The sequence below is a fragment of the Heterocephalus glaber genome, unplaced genomic scaffold (genome assembly GCF_053883595.1).
Source record: "Heterocephalus glaber isolate CG9 unplaced genomic scaffold, H.glaber_assembly_v1.0 deba00001481, whole genome shotgun sequence".
NCBI lineage: Eukaryota > Metazoa > Chordata > Mammalia > Rodentia > Bathyergidae > Heterocephalus > Heterocephalus glaber.
In genome coordinates this window covers 42,882,340-42,897,498 of record NW_028258317.1, presented here as the reverse complement: position 1 = coordinate 42,897,498, position 15,159 = coordinate 42,882,340, and the positions used below count along the sequence as shown (strand labels likewise).

Sequence of the window (15,159 nt, the reverse complement as noted above, 5' to 3'; positions counted from 1 at the left end):
TTAACTAGAATTTGCTCTTAATCTTCTCAACTGTGAATGAGGCCATGAAGTCGATAAGAATCTCAAGAAAAAATGAAGTGAGCTTCGATTTGGGGCACTTTAGGATTTTGGTACCCCTGAAAATCAAGCCGTGCTCCTCATGTCTTAAACTACAGGTGAGATACTGTGCTTCTTCCTTACCTTCTCTGTGTAAATTATTGCCTATATTTTCTCCTCCAGAATGAGAAAAGTTCTAAATCATAAGGCTCCTCACAATGCTCAAAGAATGTCTGAATTACATTCATTCTTCAATGCATTGAGCTTTGCAGAATAAAGAAAAGTAAGTCCTTCAACAGGTTTACCCGCAGTGTCAACCCGTTGGGCTGTACATCCTCCCCAGCAGTACTTTACCCTAAGACACCAGAGCAAACTTCTTTCTACTGCACACACTTTAAACAGAGGTGGGAGGTGTGGTGGACACTTGCTGCTAGTACTCATTCCTGCTCTTACTGGAACAGAAGCTGGGAATCTCTTCTGGGAAAACACCACTTCCCCCTTTTAAACCACGAGATTGAATGGAACTGACCCCTCTCCAAGCAATAGAGGCATATTCTTATTGGTTTGAATTGATTAGCCTATACTGTCCACCTGTCTGCATAGCTGGGTTCAGGGCTGAACACAAACTCCAGAGGAGGCGTGGGATTGGAAGTCTCGGGAAGGGACAAGTTTTGCTGCATCGGCTGAACCTGGTCATGGGAGGAGTAACAGCCTAAGGATGAGACTGACAGACGGATCCTGGGAACAGTGTTTGAGGCCTGGCACAAGAGGAGATAAAAGTCAGCTACTTCAATCCTGAATTCTTAAATTCTCCTTTTTAAACAATCATTTAAAGTTACATTTTTCATCATATGCAAAATAATGTTGTATCTCAGAGATTTTGACATCTTTTATCAGAGCAAAGCAAGTAATACACAAACCAAAGACAGAGCAGATACATTCTTCCCCCAGAGAAACAGAACAATGGACCTAATACCTCAAATCTCTGATTGCTGACTTTCTTTCCTTTTTTGTTCCAGACAATTTTTGGTCTTGGGTCTCCAGAAGCTTGACAAATGAAAGATGCGACTCCACCAGAGACCCCTGTTTGATCAACGGGAGTCCTTGTAAACCTTGGAGGTGCTGAAATAAGAATAAATAGTACAATTAAATGAAAAGTTAAAATACAGACTATTACCCCACCATCACTGCCCTCCCCAACATGAACGCACTAGGGTTACAAAATTAGAAGATCACCTTTTACTTTATAAGGGAAGGAGGTAGCTTTCTGGTCAAGTCATTTGTTAGGGCTTTTATTGCTGAATTCTGCATTAAGGCAGAGAGCCAATAACATCCAAAAAGCAACACCACACATTAATTTTTATTACCAGTATTAAAAAAAAATCCAATTTGTCCTCTGTAGCAAAATGAGCTCATCAATCAAAGTGACTAAAATTTTAGTTCTCTGTTTCGATGCCACTATCAGGACACTGCCAGAAAGCAATGCTGCCATTCCTGAGCTATTAAAATTAGTGACATTTAAGAGAAGTTCTAGGAAATTTTAATGAGACAAGAAATATGCCCCTGAATTAGAAGTTTGGGAAGAAATAGAAATAGGGGGAAATGGTAAAGTGACTTTCTAACCCAGACACTGGGGACCACCTTACTTGAAACTTAACTCTACAGTTTGCAAAAATAAAGATGTATCAAGAAGGCCCATGGCAAAAAAAAAAAAAAAATTATTCAAATTTAAAAAAGGCTTTTAACAATTACTAAGCCTGAAAGATTAGAAATTGGAGTCTTCTTAAAAGCCGCTCATCTCTTTAAATATTTCTAATATTCACTTTCTTCCCCTTAAAAATTTATTTTCCATTTCTTATTTCAAAACCTTTAGAAATCTATTATACAATAATGCCATAAATGCAGATGAATATTTATGCACAAAGATATTCATCACATTGTTTAGCAAAAGACTGTAAGTAACCTACATATGAAATACTACAGAAAGTAATGTTTAAACAAACTTTTTGATAATTATGGAACACTATATAAGTGGCAAATGTTTTGACATCTTTTATCAGAGTGAAGCAAATAATATACAAACCAAGATCTTATCAGACATGACTAAAGGTCTTATCAGACATGAGAAATATACATGACTCACTGATAAGCCACTAAAAACAAAGCAGAATTATATCAAAGACATATCTGTAAATGAAGAAAAATACACACACACACACACACACAAAAAAAGTTGGATGAAGTATACTAAAACAATGATGTTGTGCAATGTTACTTTAAGTTTCCTATTTCTTTACATCTTTCTTAATTCCTTGACTTTATATATTTATGTTATTTTGGAGATTTTTAATTCAAGAACATTTATTTCCTGGTTTTGGTCCCTTTAGAGATTTTCTTTTCTCTCCTCCTTTGTTTTAGGTATACCTCACTGGAAAATGGTTTTAAGTAACTACACCTAGCACTGATCCTGCAACTAACAGAAAATCAGGACGTGTGTGTCTGCTCCTCGCTACTTTCCCTGCACTGTTTCCCATGTGATGTGTACCACCCTGTTGGAGTGTTCTGACTCTCAGACTGGCTTCTCTGTACTAGGAGAAAATACTCAGCTCTTCTGTTATGTTTTTAGATACATAGATATGGGTGGCTTTGAAAATAAAATCATCTAACTTTACTGTTTCTTAACTGTAAAAATGAAGTATGAAATATACTACTTTGCAGAATCTCTTAGTTAGAAAGTCCCCTAGCTTAACATATGGTTTGTGGAAGTGTAGAAGAGAGAAGAGAGGCATCTCTACAAGAACAGTCCTAGGAAACATGTCTCTACCTCATAAGCAAATTCAAATTCGTGGTAGAAAGGGGGGCCCGGGACTGTTTACATTCAGAAAGATGGGGAAAGAACACACTCCCCTAGCCCGGCTAGATGTCATGTCCTGCATCAGATCTGGTTAGCAGTGCAAATGAGATGATCACCAGAAGCTAGAGAGATTTCATAAAATGATTTGAAATTGACTAACAAGAGCAATTAAATAAAATACATTATACTGATGTCACTTTTCTGGAAACAAAAGAGATAATACTAGTTTTAATGCTCCTCTTCCTGTTATTGAAAACAATGCAAACTGATCATATCCACCCACTTGTCAGTGGCTAATGTAAAAATGATAATTATGAAATTTAAATTCCTAGGGGATTTCACTGGGAAAACAAATGCATCTCATTGCTGTATTAAATATCACGATACTGTCAATTTTAATAACTTTGTTCATATTCCAGAAACAGTCAACTTTGAAGAAAAATCCATTTTCCCCACCTAGGTCTCTATTTAAGTAGTTTTAAAATTTCGTGCAAGGTGCTGTGAAAGGAGTGAGAGCTGTCCATGAAATAACTGTGTTTTGTAAGAGATTAAGCAAGCCTACAGGAAGGATGCCAACTGCTGTGGATTGGGATTTTACTTTAAGGGATGGTATTCCATTTCTCATCCCAAAGAATAAAGGAAAGCTGGAGAGTCTTACTAATTGAAAATAGGCAATGGTTACTTGGGCAAGTGTTTTCTTTGCCTTCAACACTGAAATCTTATTTTTAACTGGAAAGCAAATGAAACAGATTCACAAATATACAGAGAAGGGGTATAACAATCCACCATTGCATGTTTCTCATTTAGCTTCATTTTCTGGTCAGATATAGAAGTTTTGATGCTAATTTTGCTAAGTACAAGAAGCTACCACATACAAGACCACTGAAAGATATTATAAAGATTTTATTTCTGAAAACCCAAGTCAGACAATGGAATTAACCTACTGAAATGTGGAAAATTTATTAACGTAACCAATTAGAATCTGTCTGAAGATGAGACTGTTTTTTCTAAATTCTTCTAACTACACTGTAGTTATTGTACTGAATTGGTATTCCAAAATCATTCTTGAAAAGGGTCCTTGGAAAAGGTTTGAGGGGATTTCAGGGGCTTGTTCACAGAGGTCCCTATTTTATTTTTTAATTTTTTAATGAAAGTCATTGTCTTTCAGAGTCAAGTAAATATGAATTTCTTATGGGATCTGATGTGAATTTTTCTACATTTGCCCACAAAAGCCAAACCAGAGAAGTGATAAATGTCATCATTCTATGATACAAAGTAGAAGTCTAGTTAATATAGTAAAATCTTCTCCGTAAGCTTGTCTGTTGCATAAATAATCATTTTGGCTGGTCAAATTCTCAGACTGATGCTGTCCATACTAGGCAGCCAGCCAAAGGAGATTTGAGACAGAGAGAGAACTAAATTTAATAACTCCAACAAATGCTCCAGGCAAGGAAAAGTGGTTATTCTCAGAGGGCTATAGGAATACACAGCACCCACTTCCCCTTCTTTATCTAACTTAATAAAAGGAACTAGACGAAACCTCTGCCTTCTTTGGTCAAGGTTAATGCCCACATTTAAGTCATGTTCTGAAAAAGGGTAGAAAAAGAATCCAAGAAAAGCATAAAACAAGTATGTCTACTAAAAAGTCACAAAACAGGACAGTCTCAAATCTGAATGATGAAAGCCTCTAATTTTATTCCATGAGATACAATCATCAATGTTATATTTGATCTAAGAAAAAAAATACCAAGAGTATAAAGATGAAGAGAAAGGCATTATGAGTTTCCAGTCACAACTCTTATTACTCCATTCTATTATTGTCATAGCCAAGTGCACTCCCCGCCATGATTGTGTTTGCTACCACTGTGCCTACCTGAAACTTCCAACCCTGTGCACTGCAAAATACATTTCTGCTCAAGCTGATTCTGACAAGTGTAAAGTACGATCTTTTATTAAACTAATACCAGACACTGAAGAGGTCAAATTACTGTTCAAGCCCAAAAGCCTATTTTCTAAATAGAAAGGAGGGAAGCTAAACATGCATATGAGTCAGTACATAGGCATGGCCGATATTCTAGAATGTTTCTGCCTTGGTCACTGGCTGTTCTCAAAGAGCATACATTCTCTGGATGCAATCACAGGGTAGACAGTAGCTCTGGGACTATAGCAATGATTATTTTCTATACAGTTCCAGAGGAGCCACTGGCTACCAAATGAGCTCTCCTTGTAAGAAGCTAGATTGCTTCATAAAGCATAGAAAATGGACATTACTTTTGCACATAAAGGTGGAAACATTTGATGCTATGCCATGTTTCAAGTTGCTAGGCTTTCTGAAAGCAAGGTGCTTTATGGCACTTCAATGTGCACTTACGGCAGTTAAATTTAGGGGAGAGAACCAACCAAGGCCAACATGCTGTTTCTGATCATCCATATCAAAATGTTCTACAGAAGACACTAGTACAATACATTAAGTAGAGCCAGATATTATTGAGAAAGAATCATTGATGAATATTAGTAACATCCATGGAAGAATAGAACTTACGAGAAATTCTTAAAGGTTAAGAAGATAACACAGGCTTGAAGTAACTTGATTGGCCAACTGAGAATCACTTAAAATAAAATCATAGAAATGATCACATGTTACTAAATGAAGGAAAGAAATGAGGGTGCCATTTGTCTAATTATACTTTTAATTAATAAGCTGCTTCTGTGGACATCAAGAAAATATGTCACATAGGGAACAAATGTAACAGCATGTAACTAATTGGCTTTGTTTCTTTTAGCTGATTAACATTTCCTTAAATAGAGAGCTCTGTTTTAAAGGGATACTTGTCATAACAATGTACTTAAAATCTTGAAAGGGGAAGGTTAATAATGCTATTAATTTAAATGATACTAAGGGAGAGGAGGAAGAAATTTTCAGTAACAATATGTAGGCAGTCCTGTCTGGGAATCTGCTTCCTCCCTAAAAGGTTCTTTGGGAATTTGAAAGACAAGTCAACTGGAACCATTTCTGATCTTTCTTTTTCTGTATAAGTCATGGTGAGGGCTTCCAAGGGAAGCTCATGAACAGGGCCCCTACAGTGATCAGGTGGGAAACTCAGATCAGGAAGCAAGTTAGGAGCACTAGTATGTGTTGCAAGGCTGCCTGAAGGTTTGGGAGGAAGAGCTGTCCTAGAGTTGACACTCTTTCCCTGTCTCAGCACATCCTATTGCTGCTGCTGCTGTCCCACACATAGTGAGTGGCCAGGGGTTGTGTGAATACTAGGTATTTTGGTATAGTTAGCTTGATTTTCACTAGGCAAGTTTCTCAGGAGATGACAAGTCTGAAAAACAACACCACTACCAGAATGCATGTGGAAGAGAGAGACCCCAAGTTGGTGTGTAAGTGTTATGGAGGATCATCATCATGGCAGAGATAATCTGAGGTGATCCTCACAGTACATACTCTACGGCAGCTGTGCCCAAATGGGGACATACAACTTACCACGTGGGATCTGTATATGGTCACCTCTTGATACTCATGAGGAGGAGAGACTGTCAAAGTCTAACGACTGTTTTTGAATCATTTATGGTATTTTCTTTTTAATACAATTTTAATACTAACAGCTTTGTAGCTTTAAAATTTGGTCTAAGTAGCAATATACTTGAGGATGAAATAAAGCAATAATGATACTTTACTGAGTTCCATGCACTGGACTAAATGCTTTAGAAAGCTTATACACACATTTTCCAAGAGTCTTGCAAGGTGTAGTGCTTAATCTTCTTTTATAGATTTACAGAAAAAAATGTAATGGATGAAAGGAAAAAAAGAAAGAAGGAAAAGAGGGAGAAAAGTGGAGAGGGAAAGTAGGTGTAAAGAAAGCAATCAGAGGCAGCTCACTGAGTTGAAGAGTACATTGTAGACTTTGGATCTAACTGTGAAATCCTGCTATTTTCACTGCATCAAATTAGAAGGAGGAAAGTTACAAAGACGATGCAGAGAAAACATACCATATCTCCATTTATTGTATTTTTTGAACTTTATGTTATTTAATTGTAAAATGTGCACTAATTGGTTTCTGAAGGATTTGCTCAATACTCTGTGTTGTATCACAGCAGTTATTTTTCACTAGTGAGGAAGTTCATCTGGAAAGTGCCACCTAGAAAAGTTCTCCTAAGGTGGAACATCACCCTGGGAGCCAACTGCCATCAGCAGTAATAGCAGATTTTCACACCTTCCCAACAAAATAAATAATGCCACAAAATTCACACACAGAATGTCTATTTTCCAAGTTTAGTATGACAGACCACTTCAACATTTCTACATATGTATTTAATTTGCTCAAGAAAGAAAACACATATATACCATGAACGGTCCTATGATTCACCCTGTTCTTTTTCAAGACACCTCAGTGACATTTCTACACATGTACCCACCATTGACTTTGTTTAGGCCCAACTTTCAATTCTTTGAGCACACTGAGAACGCTCCCATTGGATAGATGGAACTTGTGTCACTACTGCTACTTAAGATGACAAATGATTGACATGTACACTGAAAAAGAGGAACAAAAGGGAGAAGGGGGAATGGAAAGAAAGGAAGACAAAACAAAGAGAGTTGACTTAATTAAATATAGCTCCTACTTTAATTTTTTTCTCAATGTTCAGTCCTCAGTTCTGACTCAAAAACTATCTTCTGGTCTTTCAAAACTGTGACATTGACAATGCCTCATATCATCTGCTTCCCAGTCCTCCTCCTCTGAACATCCCTGTTTCCTTAATAATGCTATTAATTTAAATGATACTAAGGGAGAGGAGGAAGGAACTTTCAGTAACAATACGCAGACAGTCCTGTCTGGGAATCTGCTTCCTCCCTAAAAGGTTCTTCAGGAATTTATAAGACAAGTACCAAATACCCAGACTGGAAGACTCAGCCCATCTTTTGGCTTCTCTGCCCCATGATCAGTAAAATAACAGGCCCTCTCAATGTAGCCCTAATACTGCCCACTCCTCTTATTTCGACAGCCAACAACAATGGTTGTATGTAAATGGACCTCTCCCAAGCCAATGGAAATAGGAAATCTGTGAATGGGGCCAGGTAAATAACTTCTGGAAGATTCCAACGTTCACAGGATGAAGACTCACTGAATGATACCATGGTATTTGGGTTCTCCTATCCAGTCTCCCTCACTTCAGGCTTTTATCCTTACAATCAATACTATGCTTCTTTTTTTTTCCCTTTTCACACTTTCAGATTTTTTTAAATGCATTTATGACCATAGCTCTCTTCCACTCAAAATAAATGAACCTTTCACAGATTACAGCCCCATAGTAAGTCCAAAACTTTTGTTTGCTTTTTAAGAGCTTTCTGAGCTGCTTCCAATCTATTTTCCACTGTTGCCCACCAAGGACCCAAATCCTCCGTCTCTGTGCCTTGTTGCATACTGTTTCCTTGTACAAAATGCCTTCTCCCCGACTTTGAACTTATGAAATTTACTCAGTTTTTCAATTCAAAAGTTAAATTCCTTGAAACCCTCTTTGATCCTCCATCTGGATGAAATCGACCTTCCTCTTAAATCCCTTATCACACTGCCTATAACTCTTAGGAGTCACAACAGTCCATACTTTATTACAGTTATTATATATGCACATGTGTTTCTCCTGCTCCACATTAACAGAGCCTTGAGAAAAGCATTTGTAACTTAGTTATCCCAAAGTCTTGTAACTTTTCCTCAAACCTAGCACCCAAGTGTTCACCGCAAGCTTGACAAAGGCTCTCCAAAGGGCTCTCCTCTAATCTTCAGCTGTACATTTTCGAGTATTTAGGATGGATAATAATATTGTGAACATAACTATTGTGCCTCTATTTAAATTGTGTGTGCTCACAGATTGATAACAGTAGACTACAAATTCTATGTAACACTGGCTGACATTGCAAAACACTGGTATAACAAAGTGTGAGACCAGTGAATCCATACCAGAGGGAATTGCTAAACTGCATGAACTCATTCTAGTACTTGAGATCAGAGTATAATATAATGCAATGCACTTGTAGGGTTTCATTCACTTCATCAACAAACTATTAAATCATTTACACCTGCACATAAGTTATGTGAGTAATTTATATAAATGCATTATATAAATATAAAAAATACTAAATATCAATATCTGTAAAACAGTTTTTAATAGTTGTGAATGAGCTTCTTTTTCTGTTTTTAATTGGTATTTGGGGACTATTCATTAGAAATTTAGTTCAGTTTTGCTAACATTTACTGTGTGGTCTGATTGGCTTCGGATGTCAATGATTTATGAAGTGTAATTTAAAAAAAAGTATGGTAAGTGTTACCATCCAAGGGAAAGACAGGGATCTTCAATACAAGAAATGGCACAACAGAACTTAGTAACTGTGTGACAAGTTCCAATTATGGTTTCATTCAAAGTACTTTAACAGCAGATTTGAACATGAGGCAAGTGAGTACAAAATTTATTCCATGCATTTTGATTGTCAAACAAAAGCAACAGTGTTTGTCAGTTTTACTGCAGTGGCGTAATCATACCACTTCAGATTCCAGCTTTTTATGAAATGTCACTGCACAAGATGAAACTTGGGTGTGTGGTTAATACCCTCAGACCAAGGTTCAAAGTTCTCAATGGAAAACACCTTGTTCTTGTGTAGAAAAAGCCTGCCAGTCAAGATCCAATGTCAAGGTGATGTTGATTGTGATTCTGACCTTGAAATTGTGGAAGATGAGTTTGTATGCAGAAACAGTACAGTGAAATCTGAATGGTATGAGGGCTTATCAGAGCTTTAGGAGAACATGTCCATGGAAAATGACTTGAGAAATGGACAAATAGTTTTATCCCGCATCATGATAAGGCTCCTTGTCAAATATCACACATCAACAGTATCTATAACAATGGTGTGGTCATTTCTGTCAAATAAAACATTATGATGTATTCTTATTTGCCTTATTCATCAGATGTGACACTATGTGTTTCCTGGCTCTTCCCCAAAGTCAAAATGACCATGGAAGATAAGCATTACGAATTTATTCAGGACATCGAGACAGCCACAACATGGCAACTAAAGACACAAAAGAGGACTTCAGAATTACTTAAGAAAGTGAAAAAATTATGGTATAAATATGCTTGAAATGAGAAAAATTTTGAGGCCTATTAATAGCAGTGTATTATTCTTTACTGTAAATTTTTAAAAATTTAATCATTCACCATATTTTTGGTCATGTCTTGTGTGTGTAGGTCTGTCCCTCTTTAAAAGATTATAGTTTCCCACATATAATTTCAGGTTAATAACAATATCTGTCTTATAGTCTTGTTACAAAAGTTAAACAACATAATTAATTGAAATATTTAGCTATCTAGCATATACTAAACAATCAGTCACAGTTGCTATGTCATCATCACCATAGCTGATCAACCTCTCAACTCTAGCATCAACTCTATCCCTCCATCCCAACTGCTAGCATGGGATTTTCCTGCCAGCTGTCTTCAACACTTCTGACCTCTTCTAGGGGTAATTCACATTCCAGAACACCATACAACCCTAGATTCTGCTATCCACAACATACCAGCACATTGCAATAGAGCAGCAATTCAGAGCAGCAAATTAACAATGGTATGTTCCATATTTTGCAACAATTTGTCTTACTTCAAGGTATATTAATACCTAGGACATAAGCATGCATTTTATAACAGCAAACATTGTATGGTCTCAACACTGTAACTTGACATTTACCAAACACCCATGAGATATTATGAAAAAAAAAAACAAGCCCCTACATTCTATGTGCTTGGCCAATAAAACTTCTCTGAACTACTGGTGTGCTTAGCAAGACTGGCCATCTGTTTTGGTGTAAGACACTCACAAGAACCACTGGTCTGGAGACATAAATTTCAGGGAGGCATGAAAGCAGTCTTGAATCTCTTAGACACAATCCGTGAAGCCATTTTTACCATGCCTCATGCAAGAGTCATGCATTCTTAATGGAAACATTACTGGCGGCACCATTTAGACATTTACTCAAAATTTCCACTGTAAGTCCCAGGTTTGCTTACTACCTATATGTGTATTCAACATACACTGACTGTGCCTCATTTTCATTTAATAGAGTGACAGCAGTTTTTATTCTGAAACAGATGAAAGTCCTGCATTGCATGTAATCTCCCAGGCTCACTCGGTAGCGATGTAGGCGAGTCACACAGTACTTATTGAGGCTTTCTTCCTCTAAATGGCAATATACTCACAAGGCCATTTAACACAGACACTGCATTTGACAAAAACGAAGCTCCACGAGCATCTTTTTGGTAGAATTAGTGTTCAAAGCAAACTCGTTTACATCACTCACTGCTAATTTACTCATTAATCATAATTTATCACATCAGATGTGCTGATCATCATTAAAAGTGATCATTTATTCTTCATGCTAACCTGCTGCTTATCATGTACTCACAAATTGGATCACATAGGAAAGGTAATTGGCTTATTTGAAAAGGAACATTAGAGTAGATTTAATTGAAATGCCAAAGAAAGAAAGAAAGAAAAGGAAACAACAAAAACAACAAAAATCTCATCTTTCCCCAATTTTATGTTACCAAAGTAGAAAATATCAATCCTACTACATTTTCCTGTAAGAAACTTCCAGTGTGCTCTTATTATTTTTAATCTTTGTTTCATTATTTTCAAAAGGAACTCAGGTGATGTGCAGTAGTGGCTTCACTCTGGACACAAGTAGCAAATCAAGATCTACTACTGTTGTTGTATGACCTGAAATGCTGTGAGCCAATCAAAGTAAACTGCTGCCCTGCCCCCTCTGCCAAACTGAGAAGTCCCCACAACTGGCGAGAGTTTGAATCATTTCCTGTAATATGCATTACTGCAGATGAAATAACCACAATTTTTAATCTTTCAATTTCACACTGATGAAGCTGGCAAGGTAATTTGAGAAATAAAAGTAGCTAAAATAAACTCCAGTAGCTATAATACAAAAGAGGTGCTCTTGATTGTTCTAAAACATTTCCTTGGTACTCAATGTTTTACTTTAAAGGATACAGTATTATCACTTATTAATATAATTATATTTAATATTTATCAATATCAAATTATTAATATTTATGTGGATAAATGGAAATAACAAAATGCAAGCCAAAAAAAGGTAGACTTGCCTATACATCAGTGTTGCTTTAGAATGAAATGATGATTTTAAAACTAAACTTGAAAATACCCATATTGACCAGTACCCTAGTAGAAAATATAATATTCTAAGTTTATAAGGTTTATATCATAGTTTTGTTCTGTGTAATACCTAGCATATCATAGGCATTCAATACCTTTTAAAGCAGGAACAGTATTTTCACCTTATGGAAATTTTAGATATGCATCTATGTCCCTTCCAAATATTTCCCACTAAATTTAGATGTTTTTAAAATTCATTTCTCTTAGACCCAAAGCAAAAACATATTCACCAATGATTTTCAGTCTTCCAAATATTCAATTTTAAGTAAGCATTAGAATAAATAACATTTAATATAAATCAAATTTTTAAATTTCTAATATTCTTCCAACTGAGCACATTCACCAAGTGACCAAATGGTATTTTACACATTAAATTATTTATTAAATAGTTTAATGAAGTTATTAACTTTTCTAAAATAAAACCCAAATTCTTTAGAGTCAAGAAAATGAATATACACCCATAGGTGCAAGCTAGAAGTAAAGAAAGTGTTCCATCCACCACTCCTGGGCTTCCTCTTGAGAACCATGACTGACTTCTGCATTCTCAAGCAGTGGCCCCCCCATCTGAAAACTCTACTGGGTGAGCTATTTGGAGACACAAAAGATGGAAAGTGTGACAACTGGCCTGATGCTTGGGCTGGAAAGTCATGTACAAGCAAGCAATGATAATAATAGATGATCACCCAGGGCCGTGGACCAGCCCGGTCCCCACAGAAAACTCAAATTGGAAGTAATCAGAGGCTGGCACTGAGACAGAGACTAAGGTACAATTCCTGGGTTTGCAGGTGAAAATAAACCTTTACTAGAACTTTAGTAAAATGAACTCTGGATGGAGCAAAGTCTAATGGAATAATGTAACTGCTGGGCTTTACAAAAAAAACCATATCCAGTAAAATAATCCTATCAGCACTTCCATACCAGTGTGTTAAACCTGAGGAGGAAAATGTTCTGCGTTTGCCTTCTGTGAATTGAATGCATGCACGCAACAAATTTAGAAAATCAACAACAGGAGGAGGAAGGGCCACCCTCCTCCCTGAAATCTGTGATGCTTTGCCTGGTCCTTTGGTTCCCATTTTACACAGGGCATCAGATTTAGGTACATGAATGTGCATCTCACCTCTCCTGGTCAGAGAACAAGGGTAACTCTGGAACCCACAGACACAAGGTAAAACTGCTCGAATATTCTAGAAATAGTTTTCAGCAGATTAATTTTTAAAATATCAACTCCCTAATTTGTATCCCTGGGTGGTTCAAACCCTGGAACCAGCTTATTTTAGTGCAGATTATGCATGCTTTTCAAGAGAAACACATTATTAGAGGCCCAGGAATACGGGAGGCATTTCAAAGACACACAGACAGCGGGGACCTTTATTTGCCAACTAACTTTTCCCCCCTTTTCTCTAATTTACAGCTCAGGGTATTAAATGAGAAAACAAAGGGTTTTCCTACACAGAAACAACCTTTTTGAAAAACCTGCAAACAAGATTTTAATTACACTATTTACCAATAGAGAATCCAAACTGAAATCTATCTTGCCGTGGCTTTCTTTCTTGCCTTTTCCCTAATTTAACTGTTGCAGGCAACATCATAGCAATTTAAGCTGGTTTTGTGACAAATTATTAGGACACTTATTTTAGAAGGAAAATCAACCAATAATGATTGCCCTAGCACAGGGCTATTGTTCACAGCACAAACAGAAGCTGGGGCTGACAGCTGATGGGCCCAGCCCCCTGCTATCCTTAGAACACATTTGCAGCGGCCCAAAGCCTCCCTCTGGGCCAAAGCATGCTGCAGCCATTCTTCCCTTCCAACAGGGCTGCACTGGCCATGGCCAGGGCCTCCCGCTGTGCTGGCCCTTGTTTTAGATGCTAAAAATACTGCTTCCAACATTAACAATCCCAAGTGTAAAATAACACCATCCTTTTTGTACCACTTTAAAATATCCATATGGAACTCCAAGCACTTTGAATTTTAGACACAGACATCAAAGTGTGTTAGTGACCACAAATCATTATGAAAGAAAATGTTTTCTTGTATTTGAAGAATGGGAGTACTTACGAATATACCAGGCCAGACCACATGCATGAGATTCTGGATGAAGGGAATCTTTCAGAATTCGAGGGGAGTCTGTGGGTTACCCTGAGATAAGCCTTTGTTCATGACCAGATGGAGCCTAATGCCACTAGGACCTCAAAGGCAAAGAAGGGTTACCTGTGAATTCTGTCCCGGAATCTTTCCATAAGCTAATTATATTCACTAATTTAATGAACGAAAACACTGCTTTAAAGCTCACTGTAGAACCTTGGTCAGATTTTACTGTCTAAACTTTCGCGAACCTAAAAAAAGTAAAAGCTCTTTTCTAAAGTGGATCTAAGAGGAATTGAAGGGAAGGGAGGGAAAAAGGAAAATAGAAGAAGCAAGATATAGCATGTAGAGGTACAAATTCCGTATGATGACTGTTATAACAGTTATATAACATTATGTATATCTAAAATGTATCAAAAATAATTTTAAAAAATAAAAATTCCACAAAGCCGGGTTTGGCTGCACATGCCTATAATCCCAGCACTCTGAAGGCTGAAGCAGGAGGCTCCCGGGGCGTTCCAGGCCAGCCTGAGATACTTAATAATTCAAAGCCAGGCTGAATTACAGAGCAAGACCCTGTCTCAAAAAAAGTGTAATTAAAAATGCTACAAAAGATCTCTGTTCAGTTCTGCTGCTTCCAAGCAAACAAGACAAGAGGAATCTAAATGGATAGAGCAATTAGTAGTTAAATATCTATCAGTTCCTCCAATTTCCTAAAAACTGGAAATGGTCTTTAGGATTGTCAGATCATTTAAGTCAACATAAGCTGTGAAAAACACCAGTGTTTGTCATCTGAAAAGCAAAAGGGTTATAGCACATACTGTAGAGAATGGACTAGGGGAAAGCCGTTTGGGAAGATAGTTTTTTAAAGGGGTCCATATAAAGGTTGCACCATTCTTCCCAACTCCGCTTGGAACCCTATCAATCAACCTCCCAGCCTCCTCCCATC

General features: G+C 37.1%; 1 protein-coding gene across 24 annotated transcripts in view; it reads right to left on the bottom strand.

Moving 5' to 3' along the window:
* Positions 1 to 15,159, bottom strand: part of Ptprd (protein tyrosine phosphatase receptor type D) — a 403,506-nt gene that overhangs the window by 312,460 nt on the left and 75,887 nt on the right. For all 24 annotated transcript variants that reach the window (XM_087183457.1, XM_021252829.2, XM_087183441.1 and 21 more), the window contains exon 2: positions 1,013 to 1,158. In XM_087183457.1, the coding sequence (XP_087039583.1) occupies positions 1,013 to 1,158 (146 nt within the window). The remainder of the gene's footprint in view (positions 1 to 1,012; positions 1,159 to 15,159) is intronic.